Here is a 21383-nt window from a genome sequence, read left to right on the forward strand (position 1 = left end):
TCGCCAGAAACATTATTAAAATAATTGCTTCCTCCTACTTTTTTTTTTTTTTTGTTATTTTTTTGGCAAAGTGTTACTTCATGTGGCCGTAGGTTTTGTAGAAGAAGGTAACAGAAACTATAGCAAGACACAGAAACTACAAAGGCAATATTCTCCTTCTACTAATTCTAATGTATGACTGCTGAAATAACACTGCAGCCTGGAAAGCTGCCCTCTACTAGAACATTTGTGGATAATTGAACTCTTGCGCATTGTTCAAAAGGTCATGAGGTTTGAGTGGGCTCTTTTTCTTTTGGTAAATTATTCAGCTTGAGTATTTATTGGCCTGTCAAAAGGAAAGTATTGTATGAACTGTCTCTGTTGCTCTCCAGCGTTTCCTAATTTGATTGTGTTCTTTTCTGTGCATAAACTTGGCAGAAAATTTCCATCTCTCTTCCTCAAATTCCAGTACGGAGACCTCTCTTCTTTGTTATTTGCTGTATAAATCAGCCTCGTGGACCAAATAGACATGAATGAAGTCAATGAGAAAAAATTGTAATACTTAATTGAACGGAGAGTTTGGGCTGGATTTTTGTTTCAGGCCTCATCAGATCATTGTTACTATTAATATTTTGGAACATTCCTTTAAAGGAATCTACAACAAAAAGAGTGGGGCTAATTTTGAAGGAATTGCTAGTCTGTGAATATCCATAGTCATCTATAATATAATACAATGGAAAAGTCTGAACTCCCCAGATCTAAGTCTACCAAAGTAGTATCTGCACCATATCTACATGTTTTAGTGTAATTGAAACACCCAAAGATCCCGATCCTGAACACGATTTGGCAGCAAACCGGGGAATTTCATTACTACGTCATCATCTTCTTTCCAACCTTGCTGGCACTTCAAAACTACTTCTTGTATCAAATGCTGCCCAAGGATTACTAGTTAAGAGAAGGTTACGAGAAAACAAAGGCTGGCTGAATTTGTGAAAATATATCCTCATGTCACTAGCATTGCAATCTTTACGCCTAACTACTTCCATAAAATTGAAGACCCTTTTTGTTGCTTTCAGATGAGATAGTCCCTTCAAAATTTTGTCCTTTTTCTCAGTGAACAGTTCTCTCTTCCTATGGTTCAGAAATTTTATTTATTGATCATCTTAGGTGTACCTGGAACTTAGTTAGATGTTACTTCATTTCCTGATCTTCATTTAAGATTTACAAAAGTCACATGGGTCAGTAGTATTACAGAGGAAGTGGAGGTAGAGTTAAGTCACTTTCTCAAGGTACCATTTCTCATCAGCAGCTGGGCCATGACTTGAACCTAGACTTAAATGACACAAAAGTCCACACTATAATTTATTTCCATGTCATATAAAGGCAGGGCTGCTTTAAGACCCAGTGATACTAAATAAGATGCATTAGGTTCTAAACAGCCTATCAGTACATGAGATGCTACTGATTCAATTCATCCAATAGATGTTAATTTCCATGATAATACAGAGTTCATCAATATGCACACTTACTGCTTCTAGTTCCCTTGTCTGTATTTGTTACTTATTTCCACCTCAATCCCCTGGACTCTCCTTTAGTCTTCTGTCTCTCTCCATTTCTATACCTACTGATTTGGCCCAGTTCCTGACCTCATTCCAGGTTTGCATCTCAGGTTCTATAATCCTGAGCCCCCAGCAGCTTGGATTTCTCTCTACTACTTGGATAGAGGAGACATGAATAGCTTTGAACTCCCAACGACTTGCTCACATACTACCTTGGCATTTCAAGTGCTGGCTTTGACTCATCAAGGCCTGATACTCACCAATCAACTGAAAAACTTCCATCTGGATTCAAGACAAGCCTCAGGCAGTGAAATTGCAACTATACCCTTCAGTGTGTTTCTTGACCTGTGGTTGTTTTACTATGAATTCTTCAAAATCCAACATTGCAGTTACTTTAGTTCATCTCAAAACCAGCCACAGATGGTGGGAAAATACATGCTGAACAGTTTTAATTTTGTTCCTAGCCTTCTTATTTCTATTGGAGACTCGTCTCTCCCCCTCTTGCTACTTCTAAATTGTGGACCTCTGCAGTGATACATCCAAGGGGAAGGAACAGATCCACTACTCAATGGGATGGGAGGAATATCACAGAATCTGTGACTTTGTGACAATCTTTGTTTTTGGGTTTTTTTTTGTTTTTTTTTTTTTTGGAGAGAGAGAAAAAGTGCTGCAATCAGTGAGGGAGAGGCAGAGAGAGAGGAGAGAACGGGTCTCTTTTCTTTTCTTTTCTTTTTTAAGGAGAGAGAGAATATTTAGCAGCCTTCATGCTAAGTGTGGGGCCAATGTGGGGCTTGATCTCACAACCCTAAGAACATGACCTGAGCCAAAACCAAGAGTCCAACACTCAACAGACTGAGACACCCAGGTGCCCTATATGACTATCTTTAATCTGCCTTACTTTCTATTCTCTATATCTGTTTCCCTCTCTGTTTTTGTTTTTGTGTTTCTATACTAAGCCTAAAAATCTGAATTCAGATTAAAATAATTGATAAAATCCCTTGGTTTTAGTTTAATTCCATTCATTCATTTATTAATGTGTTTGTTTGGTTGGGGTTTTTTCTTTGTTTGCTTGTTTTTGTTGTTTTTTACCTATTGCTTGGTTAAGTATTATTAGAAGCAATGATTCAAAAGCAGTACAAAAATGTACTTTTCAAAATACGGACTTTGTTGCCTGGTTTTGAATCCAGTCTCCATCATATATAAATTGTGAAGTCTTGAGCATTTATTTAATTTGAGTTCTAATTTCCTCTTCTCTAAGTGAAGATTAAAATACCTATATTATGTGGATATTGCAAACATTAAGTGAGATAATATACGTAAAATGCTAAGCATATTGTCTTGCATTCCAAAGCAGCCCAGCAAAAAAAAAAAAAAAAAAAAAAAAAAAATTAGCTCTGATCAATAGCTATGTGATCCTGAACTAGCAATCTAGTATTTCTGAGACTACTCTTCTATTTGTAGGTTTATATTATGTATAATTAAAAAAATTGATTTTTTGGTTATACTTATGGCTATTGTTTATGACAGTGAAAAGATACAAATCTAAATCACCAAAGGTAAAAGACACATGGAGAAAATTCTAAGAGAAACTAGGCATAAGCTTCCAGTTATCTCGTCTCAGTGGAGTAACATGGGAACATATTATTAAGATAAACTTATCTGGACAAACTAGTACAGCATGGCCCAAGGTCTTAAGCATACAAAAACATTCTTATCAGGCAGAATATTCCAGGGGTTCAGAAGTTATCTCTCAGGAGTGTGAAGACAGGTCTTTCTCTGGGATGTGCAGGTTTTGAGACACTTAGGCCTACTGAAATAACCCTTTCTTTACCACATAGTATTAGGAGATGCTAGTAATAGGGGAAACTAGGTATAGGGCATATGGGAAATTGGTACATTGTTCTTGATTTTTCTGTAACTCTAAAATTGTTCTAAAAATTAAAGTCTATTAAATCAAAATCCAATTAGAATAGATTATAGGGGCGCCAGGGTGGCTGAGTGGGTTAAAGCCTCTGCCTTCAGCTCAGGTCATGATCCCAGGGTCCTGGGATTGAGCCCCATATCGGGCTCTCTGCTCAGCAGGGAGAGCCTGCTTCCTCCTTTCTCTCTGCCTGCTTCTCTGTGATCTCCGTCTGTCAAATAAATAAATAAAATCTTAAAAAGAAAAAGAATAGATTATAGAAGTTGATAAATATTCAAGCTGAAAATGTTATGTCTTCAAATTATTTTCTCTAATTGAGATTATAGCATAAGAATTCTGTTGCATTGCCTTCGCCTAATGTGTTTAAAATTTCTATTGTACTTGTCTTTATAAGGAAAGGATGGAACTTTTTCTCATCAACATGAGCTTTTATTATTCATAACAGAAAAGTGGAAAAAATCCAAATGTCCTTCAAATGATGAATTGATCGATAAAATGGAATGTTGTTCAGTCATAAAAAAGAGTAGCAATGTATGCTACAGCAACATTGGAAAACCTTAGGCTCAGTGAAAGCAGACAGACACAAAAGAGCATGTATTTTATGACTTATATAAAACGTGAAGAATACCCAAGTCCAGACACCAAAAGTGGATTATTACTTTCTAATGGATGAAGAGATAGGGAATGAGGAGTAACTGATAATGGGTATGGGTTTTTTCTTGGGAGGATGAAAATATTCTGGAATTAGGTAGTGATAATGGTTACATAATTTTGTGAACATTCTAAAATCACTGGATTGTATACTTTTAAAAGGTGGATGGTATGTAACTTATATTTCAATTTTTAAAAGCTACCTCTTTCCCACACATAAATTATCAGGCTGAGTTTCACTAATATCTGCTCTGTTTTTTTGTGCACTAGATTGGCAGGAATATCAATGTTTAAGTAAATATAATTCTTATGTACTAAAGTATTCTCTTCATATATTTTTCTTTTTTCTTTTCTTTTTTTTTTAATATTTTTTATGTATTTATTTGACAGATCAAGAGAGAGCACAACCAGGGAGAGGGGCAGTGGGAGAGGCAGAAGCAGGCTCTCCTCTGACCAGGGAGCCTGACTCAGGGTTTGATTCCAGAACTCTGGTATTATGACCTGAGCTGAAGCCAGATGCTTAACCAACTGAGCCACCCAGACACCCCTTCATATGTTTTTCTTAACCTCCTTCCTTTCTCATTTCACTCCACAGATATTCACACAATCCTTTACCTTTATAGAGTATCATAAAGATGAAGATATTATGAATTCTTTCTTCTCTCAGATATTCTAGTATTGTTGCCACAGTAAAATTTTTCTTATGATCATCATGGCTTATTAGGTCTTCTAATGGGTGAAAAAAATAGACTGAGTTGTGTCATATTGTAGATAGAAAATGAAATCTAGCTGATGCATTTCTACACCTCTCTGATTTATAGCTTGGTAAGTAATTACTATTATTTATTGTTTGACCTAACTGAAAACAACAGGAATTTTTGTTTTTGTTCTTGGGTTTTTTGGGGGGTTTTTTGGATTTTTTTTTTTTACATCATTACAAGATTGTGCGCAATCCGTGATAAGCTTGTAGTTACTAAATATACACACAAAAGCTTGGAATTTTTTTATATAGAAAACATTGTAAATTCCCTGCTTTAATGGAATTTGATAATGTATATTGTGACAAATGTACTTTATAATTTTAGTATAGCAAGATTGGATTTTTTTCCTGAAATGAATTATCTGTGTATCTTGGTTTTGTGATGGATGCATCTCTAACCAATTATTTGTAGCTTAATTTTTACTGGTATTAAAATAGTCTATAATATAAGCAAACTTTAAAAATTTCTATATAGCATATAGAAAGAATTAGTTTTGAAGAGCTTATCTTCCACTTATAAGTTTATGGAAACAAATATGTTGAAATAAATAAAGAGTAGAAGAATGATTTGTCATAAAAATATGTGATTATTTTGACGGTATTATGAAATACTTGTTTTTAATGGAAAGGATAGAATCAAGGTACCTCTGAACTGAAGTAGCATACACAAAATATATTGGCTGGTAATATTCTTGATTTATAAACAACCAACACTCATCTCTGTTTTCTGAATTTAAAACGTTGAGGTTGTCTTGTTTAAACCTTTTGGGGGTAAGACATGGAGATTAAGCCTGCACGTGTGTGTATATATGTTCATATACTCAAGGTCTCTAAGCTTTGATTTTCTTGTAGAGTTCTTAGAAAGTATTTAGCTTTTATTTGTAGAAGTAGGTGTTGTAGGATAAAAAAAAGTTTTAACTTTTTTACAAATTGAGATATAATCGAAATATAGGATTAGTTTCAGGTATACAATAGATGATTGGATATATGTATATAGGAGAGACAAAATGGCGGGAAAGTAGGAGGAGGCGCCCTTTCAACCTGTACCCTAAAGTGGATATATGTATATATTATGAAAGGATCACCACAGTAAGTCTACTTAACACCTATCATGATACATAGTTATTTTTTTTCTTTGATGCGCTTTAACTTTGAATAGCTGATTCTTTTGATGTTTTCTACAAATTATTTCTTAGATCACAGGCAGAGTCTGATATCTGATTTCAATAAGTCTATCTCAGAGAAACAAGATACAGTGAACATCACATTCAATAGGACTTTTGGTCATTACTCAAATCAAACCAAGTAAAAATGTTTTCACAAAATCATATCTTGCTAATTGACATGGTACTGGATTATAGAGAAAAGCAAACCTGGATGATCCAAGTTAGATTTTCCTTTGAAAAAATGATCTGTGAATGTTCAGTTCTAGCCAAGGCAGCTTTTACTTTCAACTTTTTATTGAGTATATGTGCCACCAAAGCAAGCACTGAACTTTTTAGTCATATCACTTCTTTGGTTTATCCGTTTTGATATCACCATACCTCTTCATTTCCCAGTCTGAAATTCACCAAGTTAGTTCTTTAAAATATGGAGCACATGATGGTACAATGGATTGAAAAATAAGTAGCTTTAACTTGAAGGGTAAAGCAAAATGCGTTTTCCCTTAGATTCTTTTTTTTTCTTTTGTATCGGTATGCTAAAAATATTGCACTAAAGTACAACATGAAGAAATCTTCACCCCGCACCCCACCCTGTTGTATATCATGTTTCATTGGAAAATAGTCAGTGTTTGCTGGCTTCAGTATCAATATTGAATATGCGTGCATATGTGTGTACAGGCCCACTATCATAGTAGGCCATAGCAGGCTAATTCAAGCAAACTATAGTAAATTGCATAGCAGTAGGGGGCCTGATAGCTGGTTGTGGCTTGAAACTCTCTCTGCCTCACATAGGTTATCTTGCGTAAACAAACCAAAACCTAAGCCAGAGTCAATGCACTCAAATTGAGAAAATGAAACATAAGAATAAGCAATCACAAACAGGTAGTTAGGTTTTCTCAGCAACAGCTTAAGTTATAGCCAACAAAATAATTTCCTGGCTTTGCTTCCCTATAAAAATGCCTTCCCTAGCTCCTGTTGCCAGAGCACTCCTAATCATCTTTGGTTTGGCATTGCCTGATTCCAATCCATGCATGCTCAAACTCTTGAAAATTTTAATGTGCCTCAGTTTACCTTTTAGTAACAGTAAATGATTAACTGTTTAGTTCTTTTAACGCAATAATGTACAAGTGAAATATCCCTTGTAATTGAATGTACATTTGTCAATGTTCTCTTTTTATCTCTTTTAATAACCTCTTAATGATCTCTATTTTAATAAAAGTTTACAGGACTCTTATTTAATGGGTTTTATTCCTGCTTAACAAAATTGGGCATGCAGTTTACTAGAGTGGACCATGAACATTCCTTTGAAGGACTAAAAATAAATTTATAAAGTCTCCCTTTAAGGGAGAGACTTAAACTTGATCCACTGACTTGTACCACGAACTTCAAAAGGTGGATTATCGCAGTAGATGTGATGACCTAATTCCTCCAAAACTGGCTCAGGATCAGTTGTAGCAAAGTGGACTGCATCGTCAATTTCTTTCCTCACTTCCACATCAATTTCCTTGAATTCTTCAATAGTGGCAAGCTTACTGTCTACCATTCTATTCTTGAGAAGCATAATAGGATCACTCTTACTTCTTACATTCTGAATTTCTTGTCGTGTACGATAACTCACTCCAGGGTCACTCATGCTGTGTCCATGATAACGGTATGTCAGCAGCTCCATCACTATGGGCCCCTTTTCAGATCTGCAGTAGTCAGCTGCAAACCTAGTTGCCTCCCGAACACATAGAACATCCATTCCATCCACCCTTAGTCCAGGGATAAAATTTCCTCTCTTGTAGTAATCAGTGCTGGCTGCTGCTCTCTCGGCAGAGGTGCCCATTCCATAGAGGTTATTCTCACAGATGAAAACACAAGGTAATTTCCACAAAGCGGCCATATTGTAAGCTTCCGCTATCTGGCCCTGATTCGCAGCACCATCCCCGTAGAGAGTCAAACAGACCTCATTTTTGCCCTTATATTTACAGGCCAGGGCAATACCAGCTCCTAGGGGTCCCTGGGCGCCAACGATGCCGTTGCCCCCATAGAAGTGCTTTGCATACATATGCATAGATCCTCCTTTTCCTTTAGCACAGCCTCCCCTCCGTCCTGTCAGCTCTGCGAGAATTGATCGGACAGAAAGTCCACGAGTATAGCACAAGCCATGAGCCCTGTAGGATGTGATGACATGATCCGTGGGATTTATCCCAGCCTCCAGGCCCACGCAACAAGCTTCTTGACCATCGCACAAGTGACAGAACCCACGAATAAACTTTTGTTTATACAGCTGATCTGCCTTCAATTCCATTCTGCGAATAGTCTGCATCATCCTGTAGTATTTAAGCCCATCCTCCCGGGTGAGCACTGTTGTGTCAGGGGGACCCTCTTCTAATCGATAAAGGTCACATTTCTTAATTTCAAATGTAGCATCTTTTGAAAAGTTACAGGATGCCACGAGCACTCTGCTAACGGGCTTCTGGGCGACCCCAGACCACACTCGGGAGACCGCGGCGGTGAGCATCTTCTTCATGGAGTGTGGACCAGGGTGGTGGCTGCGACTCTCAGCTGCCCAGACATCAAGCTGCGCACATCCCCTCCGGAGCCTCCTTCTGGGCCAGAACGCTCTCGGCGACACAATGACCGCCGGTGACAGAGGCCACGTCACTCCAGTACGAGTCACGGGGTGGCCAGCCCTGACGGATTGATTTTTACAGCGCCTTCCAACTGTAATTAAGAATAAGGTTGCTTCGTTTCCTGAAAGACTGGGTTGGACAACATCAATCCTAAATAGTGCCATATTCATTGCTAAAACACAATACCCGGAGTCCCTTCTCCCCGCTAAATACTATAGCAACGGTCCTGACCCTGTGACAATGGAACAGAGGAGCAAAGGCAGTCCCCAAGGCACGCAAAGGTTCTGACAGGTTAGGTAAAAGATATTCTTAACAGTATTTGAAGTCTTTTAAATAGGACGCCTGCGTGGTTCAATTGGTTAAGTGTCTGTAAGGTCCTGGGATCCAGTTGGAATCTGCCTCTGGCTTCCTGCTTTGCGGGGAGTCTGCTCCTCCTCCTTCTCCCCCTCCCCCTCCCCACTCCCACTTATGTTCTCTCTTGCTCACTCTGCTCTCCCTCTCAAATAAATAAATCATTTTTAAAAAGTCTTTTAAAAAGTTTTTAGAATATGTATGAATATTTTATCCTAATCCATAATATACCATCTTTATTTTAATGTAAAAATAAATTTATGCAAATTATTTGTAATTTACATATTTAACTTGTTCTAAGATTTTATTTATTTTGAGAGAGAGAGAGAGAGAGAGCACAGGCACAAGCGATGAGGAGGGGCAGAGGGAGAGGGACAAGCAGGCTTCCCGCTAAGCACCCAGCCTGGGCTGGGACTTAATACCAGGACCCTGAGTTCATAACCTGAACCTAGACAGAAGCTTAACCCACTGAGCCACACAGACGCCCCCATATTTAACTTTAAAAACACACACACGTTTTATGGAAAAGCTGGTGCTCCAAAATAATGTGGCACATTTATTCTATGGCTTCTGGCACCTGTGTCACCTATGGAGGGTCAAAGGAGGAGAAGCAGGTTTGATACATAAACCCCAGCCGGAGAAAAACAGTCAAACCAATAAGTTTTGCTGATTATGATAAGATTGGCGGCAGGGTTGAGATGCAGATTATGGTAACAATAAACAAGTAATTGATATGACACTTTTCCTTGTCTTATAAGCCTGAATCCTTCCCATTTTTCCCCTATCTTCTAATTTACTTTTTTTTTGTCTTTTCCTTGTAATGTCCTCAACAGGTTTCCATAGAAAACGTCAAGATGCAGGTGATTTGCATTTTGCTTTGCATTTTGCTAAATTGAGTGAGTTTTAGTCCAGGAAATTGAGAAGCATTTTCTTATAATACCTCTTTATAGTAAATATTGGAAAGTGTAACTTCTTATAAAGTGATCCACTAAACAAAATACAGTTTGCCCTGAAAGAGAGCAATAGCATTTGCTTAAGTCACTGGTAACAGTTCAATCACAGGACAAAAGAAGTCCAAGGCCTATGGTTACAAAGATCACATATCATTTTCCTCTTTCCTGCTTTTGCTGGGAAGGTGATTTTTGTATCCCAATAAGCCACCCATATCCAGGGATCTGGCAATTTACCTCAACGCATCCTCTGTTTTATATTCACTGCCTGTTTATAAATAAACATACAAATAAAATACAAAATCCTTGTTGGTAAATAAAAGCTTACTCAAATTTCCCTATGACATGTTCAAAGCAGCTGGCTTCTCTATGTCTGGTTGCAAGTGTTATTTTGAACACTTCTTTTGACATTCGGGCAGGAAGTCTAAAATAGCTTGTTAAAAAGTTACAATCTCTCTTAAAACTTGATCCCCGCCTCCTACCTTCCCAACCCAGCCATTATAATGGGCCTCGTCTTTCCGTTCAACTTAAAATTCTGCTGTTGGAATTCATGCTCTTGCTGTGTTATTTGCTCGCTCTTTGATAGTTAGCCTCTCTCTGGGGTTCTCTTTCATTCCTGCAGGTATGGGGACATCTCCAGGGAGCATTATCTCCATGAGAATGGGAAAAATGACACTGCAGGATGGAACAGTAGTGTTAATGGGTCACTGAGTGACAGCTGAGCCTTCTCTCAGAGGTATTTGCCCAGCTAGCACTGCCAGGAACACAAGAGCTATACCATATAGTGTGCCAGTTTAATCTTGTCATACGTAGCCTGGGCTGCAAAGATAGAGCTCCCCTTAGAAGCCCAGTGTGACAAAGCTAAACCTAACCATTGCCAAAGGAGAACATGCCAAGATGTTAATTGGAAAATACCTATGCTACAGGTCGCCACAGAAGCTAGCCATTTATTTGTTTATTTATTTATTTACTTATTTATTTGCAACAGGCTCTGGTTAAGATAATAAATAATAAAATGCGAAACTTCCCAGGGCCTCTTGGACATCATATATAGTTAACCAATATCAACCTAGCTTCAACTTAGAGACAGGCAGATGCGATCATATTTACAGAATATGATATCAAAGTATTTCTGCTAAACCGATTAATCCTGATGATGTTTTGTTGTTGTTGTTGTTGTTCCTAAACTCATCCACATTTTTAAAATAAAAGTGGTATTTCCAGATAGCAGTGTAAAAATGTAAAACTCACCAAGGAGATCCTGAGCTGCTGAGTTTCCCGAACGCTCATCTGCCCCCACCTAGATGGGATTCAGGCTACCCATGGACAACAGAACCCAGGGTGGTGTACTTTTCTTCCCATAACTTATTTTCCATCCTGTCATTGTTCAATACCATGTTTATTACCAAATAGAACTAATAGTCATCTACACGCTCACCACTGAAATGCTGTTTGCAATTAAAATCCCCATAAATTCTAAGTTTTAATTAACACCAAATCTTACTTTTAATCTATTTGAAATTAAAGGAAAACAGATGAGCACTTTTATAAGGCCAATGGTAGACTTTACGTTTAATTAATAAAAAACTTAATAAAAGAGCAATCAATGATTATGGTAGCAGTCTTTCATATCAGGGTGACAGAATTTCACATTTCATATCTAATGGTTGATATTCCAGGGGGATTTCTGAATTTATCTTAAAAGTGTCACCCCATTGCATCAATAGCATATAAAATATTTTTTAATAAGTAACAAGAAATGTAAAAAAAGGACAGTATATTTGAAGGATATTTAAATTCCTCCAGCATAATTGCTCTCTTTTGCCAAATGTTAAGTGAAGAAAACTGTTAAAAAGTGAGTATGTTCTAGATAAATAATATCAGATTTCATGATATGATTAGTGGCAATGTATTTTTTTTTCATAGCTCTAAGATTTGGCAATTAAGAGTGATGAGTAAGAAGTTGGTTAAAAAATTGTTACATGTAACTCTGAGAAGAATTTTTCCCATTTGGACTATTACTTTATCTCCCTTGAATAAAAGGGAAAATGTCAGTACCATATATTCTGCAAAATAATGACAATTAAGCAGTTCTTATTTAATGTTATAATAAGCGAAGTTATTTCAGATAGTACAGAGCCCTGGGCAACCAGTATTTTTTTTTTCTTCTCACCCCAATGATAATTCTGAAGTATTGTTAAATAAAAATTCAGGACAAATCATGAAGAGAACATTTGATTTAAAACAGGATGTAAAGTGAGAGTGCTCTTCATTCCATCCAGATAATAATGATGTGAAAAAAGGAAATACATTGTAGGTTAACTGTTAGTAGCATCTAAATCATCTGAATCGTCATGCCCTCAGTACATAACCCCCTATCCTAAAAGTTTGGGATCAGGGTCTAGAAGATAATGACAAAAGGAATCACAACACAAAACTACAAAAGGAAACTTTTCAAACTCTTAACAAGCGCCCTATAATTAGAGCTGTAATTGAATATGGCCCAGTGAGATAAGAAATAAAAATTCATGTACAACCTGGTGTTAAGATTTAGTATGGCTTAATGTCTAACCAGTAAAGGATTAGAAAATGTGCCCAAAGTTGTGAACTCACTTCTGCTCAGTACTTTGAGTTGTTTTAAAAATCATAGTCCCCATTCAGAATAAAAATCATCGGTTCAATATATATTTCTAACAAATCAAATTAATTTAAGAAGGCCTAAAAGTTAGGTCTATCTGAATTTCCTCCAAAAAGTATTATTTGCACTTTCTGGAAGTGTTTTGTTCAGAAAACTTTTATAAAGCCAGAAGATTTTAATTCTCACATAATTAAAAACTTATGTCCCAAATTTTTTTAACGTTTAAATAGACAAAAATTTTCCCTAATAACCTTAATTTTAATAGCACTAAAGTATATATTAAGTGTGATAGTAAAAATAAACTCTGTATTCAAGAATGAAATGAGTGCTTCTCTCCTCTATATAGTTTTTTGTAATTTATTATCTCTTACTGTACCATTTTTCATGTTTCCTTTATAAATGACCTCCGACAACCCTTCCTCCCAACAACGTTGCATACACTATTACCTTTTTCTAATAGCAGTATGCAATAAGAAAATTAGCACACTTATTTCTTATCACATTGCTCCTTTGAAGACTCACTAACTTTAGAGACAAAGGAATATTGGCAAAATTCCAGGGCACTGCTGCCCCCTAGAAGGAAGTTTGAGCAGCACATTTAACCATCCCAGGCAAATCGTGGGAAAAAGAGCATTCTGAGGAAGAAGGCAAATCTCGCACCCCACTTTAACAACCTCTTGTTGGCCACATCACTGGTTTTCTTTGGCAGGTTCCTATCTAATCTTGGGCACAGTGCTGCCTATCACACCCCCAACTTAGATCCCAACAGATTCCATGGCTCTCTCTCAGGAGATCCCCATGTATAGGTACAGATAAACAAGCAAAATTTCCTTGGCAAAATAATACTTTTTTTAAAAAGGTGAAATTTTAAGCTATCATACACATTAACTTGAGATTTAAGGCACTGTTGTAAATATCACCCGGGTAGGTGATAGCCTTGCATATCTTTGCTGGGGATACAAAGTTTGCTTATGTGATCCTCACAGAGACAAGTAAGAAAGACAGTTTCTACCATTCTCAATTTCTGTGTGAAGAAAGTGAGACACAGAGAGTTTAGGTGAAAGGGAAAAATTATAAAGCCAGTAAAAAAAGTGTAATATTCATTCCTCACGTAATCATCACATATAATAAAGTGCCCTCCTTATGTATATTCCTTTTGTGTAGTAAGTTGTAGAAGTACAATAATGACATACAATTAGATTTCCCTCTACTTAATCCGGTTCGTATGAAAGTGTTGTGCTGTGAGCTTTCCCAGATTTTCTGGCACTGGGTATAGAAAAGGACACATCATCATTGAATGACAGAGGAAGCGACACATGAGCAGCTGTTAAAGAGGCAATAAAACTAATGTATTGCATTCCAGGCAATGGTTACAATGACAGTTTGTCTTTATTAGGATCAATGATGAACAAATTAAAAATAGAGTACTGTCAAACCGCAACATTCAAAACAGAACACTCTAATTTTGTAAAGTTGTGTTGTCTTCTTTAATTTGGTAATACAGCAGAGCTGAAAAGGCACACTGGGAAATATGAAAATCAGGATCTCATAATTATGCAATACATTATGAATATGAATGCAGTTTCTCCAAGCAACCTAAGACAATGCTGTAGATGTTTTATGGAGCTTTCTATGCGTGAGAATCTTTCTGTTCCCACGGAACCACTGTGCATCTAGATTCTAAGATATTTCCATAGTACCCAACACTGTTAATCTAATAGGCCACCATGGGAGAAGCCTCAGAGAAGTTTTTAAATAAGAAGCCCAATAAACATCATCCATATTGGTAAACCAAGATAGGGTATAAGAGGAAATTTTAAGCTCAAACATGTGAGGCACTCATCAAAAGCACCATATTCGGAAAGCAAGATTATTGCAGGATTGTAGAGGAATTTAATAAGCTCCCATCAGGGCCACCAGCTGGCTATGCTGCCTGCAGTCTCTTAGGCCATGAGCACCATATTGAAGTTTATGATGAGTCTCTCCAAAAACTCTTAACCTTTATCTGCCCTCGTCTGGCCCTCTTCTCACTTCATTTTTCAATAAAATTATCATCTGTTTATAAGAATGCATTATGACTTTTAAAGGGATTTTCCATATTTTATATAATATTTCCATATAATATGGAAAATTTTATGGAATACATCATATCCCTATTGACCTGAGGAAAAGCAGACCCAAGGAGGTTAATAAGTCTGGTAAACACTGGGCATGTCCTCAGGTCATACAACTCGCTCATGGAGAGCCCATCTCACTTCCTGATCCAGTGTTTCTTGCCTGCACATACTATACCTCTCCCCGCAATGCAGCTGCCTGTCTTCTGGTGAAGTTTTGTATCTGTCAGAGAGTTTCCTTCCCACTCATCTTAGCAGAGGAGGAGTGCTCGTCTTATCTGGAAATCTAACTCCTCAGCCCTTTCCGCAGAGCCTGCTGTTCCCTCAAAATGAGACATCCCTCTCACTGGTACTTCCCACCCTGCTGACCCCCACCAGAGAATCAGTAATTCTGTCTTCTCCTCTGGCCCTCTTTCATGCTCATATTTCCTCAACTCTGAAAGAAGATACCCGAGTGGCCATTGCCTCTTTCAGATCTCATCCTAGAGCCTTCCTTTTATCTAGTCAAGCTCCACAAACATGCATCCCGTCTCCACAGTCTCCATTTACTTTCCTCTAATTGCTTCCATATGCTTCTACAATCTGTGTCATCAACAATGAACTGAAATTTCTCACATCAGGGACTTGGCTAAATTTAATGACAACTTCAGTATTATCATTCTCTGGAACTCTCTACCACATAACATAAGTGTTTCTCCATGGATATTACTATACCATAACTTTAAGGGGAGGAAAAAAAAAAAGTCATGCTCCTATGCTACTTATACCCCAAACTTCATTTCCTGATATGTCAACCTTGACCCAAAAAAGTAAATGTGGGTCTAAAGTTTAATACTATGAGCTCTATTCTTGCCAGCTTAAATGATTACCCACAGAGTCTCATGTGATTTATTGGCTTAATTCTCACCAGTAGGGAACTGCCAACTATATTTTCAACATTAACTTCCCTTCATTCTCTCTAATCTACCAAGAAAAAAAGGATATTTTTAAAGCTCTGTAGTTATTTAAGCCTGAAAAACTCTAAAAAGGAAGCATTCTTGCCACTAACCCCTTTGAATAAAAATATCTTCCCTTTCTAATTTCTTCTTATCATTAGAAACCCATTTGGGTTTATAAACTCCACATATACTTTGATTTTAAAGTGGTTTTAAAAATTCTATACTGAAAATGCAGAAAAGCACAAAGACAAAATATTTAAATCACCCCAAAATAATTGCTGTTCAGTTTTAATGTATTTCCCTTTCTTTTTTATTTCTAATATAATTAGGATATGTTAAGCATTTTTATCTCTTGATATATTTTTGATAATATAATTATTATCAAAATAATAAAAAAGTATTTAAAAGATAATTTCAATGGATACCAAAAAAACTGCCATAACATGGATGTGCCATAATTAAAATGTTTCCTTAAGACTGAACAGTTGTGTTATTACTGAGTTCATATGATGTTCCACACACTATGCATAAGGGGAGTACTGCTTTTTAAAATTAATTTACAATGTTTTTAACACAAACAAATTTAATGTATTCAATATACCAGTCTCTTCTGTTATGGTTACATTCTTGGCACATAGTGATGTGTTTATATACTATGAATAACTACTTACTGTTTTATTTTAATGGTTTTATACTTTGATATTTAGTCTTCGAGAAATCCAGAAATTACTGGATCCTGCAGAAAGGTGATACTGTAACTCTATTTTGTCCATTCAGTTCTTCCATTGTCATGAACTGTGTGCTCTGTACTTTTACTATTTTCGGATGCTAACTTTGTATCTATCTTTCTATATTTGTTTATCTACTTATATTTACCTATACAGATAGATCTATAGATATCTATATAGATAGATACATATCTATATACAGATACCTCCATTAGCAAAAAATTTTGTTTCTAGGCTCTTTTGTTTTATTATCAGTTGATTCTTATGCTAAGCCTTCCCAGGTTTAATTATTAGAGCATAATAGAACTACATATTTGATAGACCAAGCCCTTTCTAATTACATTTTTTCCAAAATCCTTCTAGATTTTATAGCCTTCATACTCTTGCATATGAAAGAGTAATTATACAAAATTTAAGAATAATTTGTAATTAAGAAGTCCATTAAACATATAAGAAAAATTGGAGAGGATGCTGTTTTTACAATATTTAGTTTTTGCATCCAAAAACGTGCATCTCTCAACTTATTCTGAATTTGACACACTGACAATGTGTCTTTCTTTGTGAATTCTATCCATTGCTTGTAAGTTCTTTCTCAGCTTAGGTGATGGAGATTTTAGTGGACAATTATTTATTGACCTCTTGTTATGTTCCAGACACTTTGCTAAGTGTATTTCAAACAATAATTACTTAACTAGCATATCAATTCAGTAATAAATAAAATAAAATATCTCATTTTTACTTATAAGAAAACTAAAGTTTTAATAGTCAATGTTTTCAAGGTACCTGGGTGGCTCAGTTGGTTAAGTGTCTGCCTTAACAGATCTCATAGTCTTGGGATCATCACAAGGGGCTTCCTGCTCACAAGGAAGTCTGCTCCTCTCTCTCCCTCTGCCTCCCCACCCCCACTCATGCTTTCTCTCTCTCTCTCTCTCAAATAAATAAATGAAATCTTTTAAAAAAAAAATAGTAAATGTTTCCAGGAACCAAAAGTCAGAAAGTGATAGAAACTGAGCTCAAATCTAGATTTTTCTAACTCCAAAGCTTCTAATATTTTGTCAATGATTATGCAAGCTCTGAAAGGATGATCTGTTGAGAACAAATGATCTGTTATAAAGGTAAACAAAAATGAATATGTTACACATGTCCCCAGCTGGGTCAAAAGAATGAAAGTCAGTCCTTTCATAGTTCAAGAAATAATTCTGCTAAAAGAAAGACCCTTGTCTCTTATTTACTCCATGAAATTGCCCTTTCTGTAAAATAATAATAAAAAAAAAAGCAGAGCTAATAAATACTAGGGAGCAATGTAAGTGAAACAACAATTATTTACTTTTTAAAAGAAGACAGTGAGATTCTAAATGGTACTTTGCATTATACTCAATGTCATTTAAACTCAAATCTTATTTGTTCCTGAAAGGTTACTACATTTATCTGTTATTACTAAAAGTTGTTAAAAGATAATAAGTTAACAACAGGAAGTCCATTATGAATGAAGAGGAAGCATATATGATATATTTTTAAGGGAAATTGTGTTTACATTTACTTCAGCAATTCAATATTGTTAATTTGTGGTTGAACCACAATACATAATTACCTCAAATCCTACATAACAGAAGATTTGAGGCCCAAAATGTGAAAATATAGATGGTTTTATGCCATTAACAATAATGTAAAACAACAGATAATAAGCAAAAAAGAAGATGATGGTAAAATAAGAGTAATTTGTAAATAAAAGGGAAGGATATCAACTGCTGAACATTAGGCCTCTTTCAGACATTGTCAGTATGCTCAGTCAGGGTCTTTGGTAAGTTATACACTGATTTTGAATTATGAATATGAAATTTTAGTAACCACAAATATCTTAATCAGGAGGTTAGTAGTAAATATTCCTTAATCACATGTAAAAATGTGTCTTTCAAAATTTTTCATGTTACTATATAATAGAATAAAAGATTTGTATCTTTGGATCAATTCCCAGTCCATGAAGAGGATACCTCATGGCTTTTCAATGGGTAATTCAGTCATAATTTAAGCATCTTGGATGAGGGCTAGGGGCTTCAGTAAAGAAAAAGAAACACTGCATTTGGGGGCTATTCTATCATTGCTGATCTACCTGTGTGGTGGAGATGGAATAACAAAGTCTGGGTTAAGAAGTTCACTGCCTTTTCTCTCAAGCTAGCTTGGGAAGCAGTTCATGGGGGAAAAAGAAACAGAAAAGAGGGGAGAGGAGGGAAGGGAAGGGAAGGGGAAGGGAAGGGAAGGGAAGGGAAGGGAAGGGAAGGGAAGGGAACTATATTAGGAAACACCAGAAGAGCTACAAAGTCTTCATTCTGAGCAGAATACCCTATCATTTGCCTCCCAGTCATTACTGTTTAATGACATGGACCATTAACATAAGCAGTTATCTGTGTCACTTAAGGCAAGAGAAGGAGTATATAACTAATGCAAACTAGAGTGACATGTAACATTACCATAAGACCTTACTTCTACTAATCTGCTCTCTTCAGTGGTTCTCAACTAGGGGTTTCAAGAGTTTTAGGTCTGGTTCTCAAGCCTTTGAACTCAGACTGAATTAATACACGCTTTCCTGGTTTTTCAGTTTTCAGATGGCAGACGGTGGGACTTCTCAGCCTCCATAACTATGTGAGACATTCCTATAATAAATCTCTTCATTTATGTATCTTGTCTACATCTATACCCATATCCAAATCTATACATGTATCCATACCTATATCTATGCATCGGTATCTCTATTCATAGCTATACCTGTATCTATATCATCTATCCTATTGGTTCTATTTGTCTGGAGAACCCTACTACCCTTGTACATAAAAACTTCCATTTCCTTCACTAGAAGGTCCATCAGGAACCCAGGCTTCTTCCAGTTCTCTGCTTCTTTGTCCCTAATCTTCATTTTTATACTCCCAGATGGCAGCTACATCTCCACCATCTCATCTGCTTTTCAGAGAGCAATATGGAGAGAGAACAAGACAAACAAAAGGAAAAAAAAAATAAATGAAGGGAACATGCCAAACATCTTCAAAGAAATTCTTCTTGAAATTACACATTTTTTCTGCTTTTATTTCATTGGCCATTAATTAGTGACAAGGCCACATATAATGAAAGGTAAGAAAGCCGGGAAATATAGTCTTCCCATTATCATGAATAAAATAGTGAATACAATTCCTAAAGAAGAAGAAGAGAATGGATTTTGGTATAGGTAATTATCAGTTTGTCACAGAATAAATTAAATAAACACTAAAGGTTACCTGTTACCAGGGCTAAACTTTTATTCATCCCAAATGATGTCCAGTCACCTATCTCATGCACCTTATCAGATATTTTGCAATGAAATTGAAAGAAAGCAATGAGAAACTCTGATAATAAAAACTGAAATACATACGATGATAAAGCGAAAAACCTTTCCCTGGATTGTGGCCAAAAATACAGAAGCACTTCAAGAGCATCTAAGAAAGGGAGAGTAGGTCCAGAAAAGTGTTTGGGTATAGCCTCATCAGAATACTAGCTAGTAACTTCTACAGGACTCAAGACCTGTAAACTTGAACTAAATTAGGAGCAACCTCTAGCTAGGCACATGTGATCTCTGGGGTGAGTGGGTTGGTGGGGTCTCCCACATCTACTACATCCTTTCTGAGAGAATTGTTCTTGAGGTTTCAAAGTGGTACAAGGCACAGTCACTGAGTCTTACTTTTTTTTTTTGCTTTTCTCTCAAAGTTAATATCTTCTTAAAATCATTTAGTGTCCATCTCCTTTCAAAGTTGAGTCCCCAGAACTTTGTGTAGCATTCATGGTGAGGTCTGTCTAATGATACAGTCATCACCATTTCTTGTGAATCAGCAATTTAGCACAATGCCCAGTTGCTGCTGCCACTGATTCTCTTTCTGAACTAAAGCTGCTGTTGACACTCTGGGCCTCTGGGGCTGGGGAGAGCAGTTCCACAGGCTCATACTCTTGTTGGTTTTGCCATCTCTCCACTTTTGACCTTCATAAAGTTTGGGGGAATGTTCTATTAGAACACAGGCAAAACCTGCAGACCAAGTTGTAATTGCCAAATCGTTTTGAACCACATCCAGGAATTATTTGAACATTTTCCATTTTTCATGCAATGGATTAAGTGACTTGAAATTAATAAATGTTCCTCTAGATTTTCTTTCCTGGTCTTAAATAGGAATACAATGTTGGGCAGCTGACCTAATGCTACTAGGCCTGTCTCTAATAAATTAACCCTGAAGAGCTCTTCGGCACACAAAGAGCCCAGTTATCTTTGACATTAAAAATAGAAAGCATAGCTCTTTCCTTGGGGGTTTAAGAGACCTGTGACTGGACAGACTCACTTTCCAATAAATTTGGCTTTTCCTCACTTGTGCCTGCTCAAGAAAAGCTCTGCATGTAACAGCTTGAAGCCCGAAGTCCCTTACATTATGAAGAGAGAGCTGTTTTATGGAGGCTCATGCTTTGCCGACTTTCTAAGTTGTGCTAGGGTCTGTGCCTTTGCTGAGCTCCACGTGACCTGAGTTCTACTAGCCAGGCTGTGTGTGTGCCTGCCCTTTGGCCAGTCCCCAAGGATCCTTTTGCAAGATCATGTGGCTGACTGACCACATCTTGTCCAGGCTGCAGCAGTTGAAATCTAACTGCATGACTGAAACAATCCAAATCAAAACACTGTTTGTTCATCCCCAAAGGTATGCCCGCAACAGGAGCCCGATGTTTACATTTGCTTATATTTTCCTCCCTAAGGGTTGATCACTCTGTCTTCTTTCTTAATAAGTAGTCTGGGCCTAAAAATGAAATGATGGGTTTTCATCAGGGGGTTAACAAATTAAGAATTTGAAAAGGATACCAGATGGAGGCCAAATGTCATTGTTATTATATTAAATGTAGAAGATGTAGTTTAGTGAGAAAAGTAAATGGGCTTGTTGACTGTGCTCTACCATTAGGCAGACTTAGACGCCAAGACACAAGCAACACTGTGACTTTTTCCCACAAGAAAAAGCA

At 36.7% G+C, this 21383-nt stretch overlaps 1 protein-coding gene across 1 annotated transcript; it reads right to left on the bottom strand.

The window, feature by feature from the left end:
* Positions 1-7372: 7372 nt before the first annotated feature.
* Positions 7373-8548, bottom strand: LOC111157464 (pyruvate dehydrogenase E1 alpha 2 subunit). The gene has a single exon (XM_022518887.1). The coding sequence runs from the start codon at positions 8546-8548 to the stop codon at positions 7373-7375; it is 1176 nt and encodes a 391-aa protein (XP_022374595.1).
* Positions 8549-21383: the final 12835 nt, after the last annotated feature.

The sequence above is a fragment of the Enhydra lutris genome, unplaced genomic scaffold (genome assembly GCF_002288905.1).
Source record: "Enhydra lutris kenyoni isolate GAN:26980312 unplaced genomic scaffold, ASM228890v2 scaffoldscaffold3, whole genome shotgun sequence".
Classification (NCBI taxonomy): domain Eukaryota; kingdom Metazoa; phylum Chordata; class Mammalia; order Carnivora; family Mustelidae; genus Enhydra; species Enhydra lutris.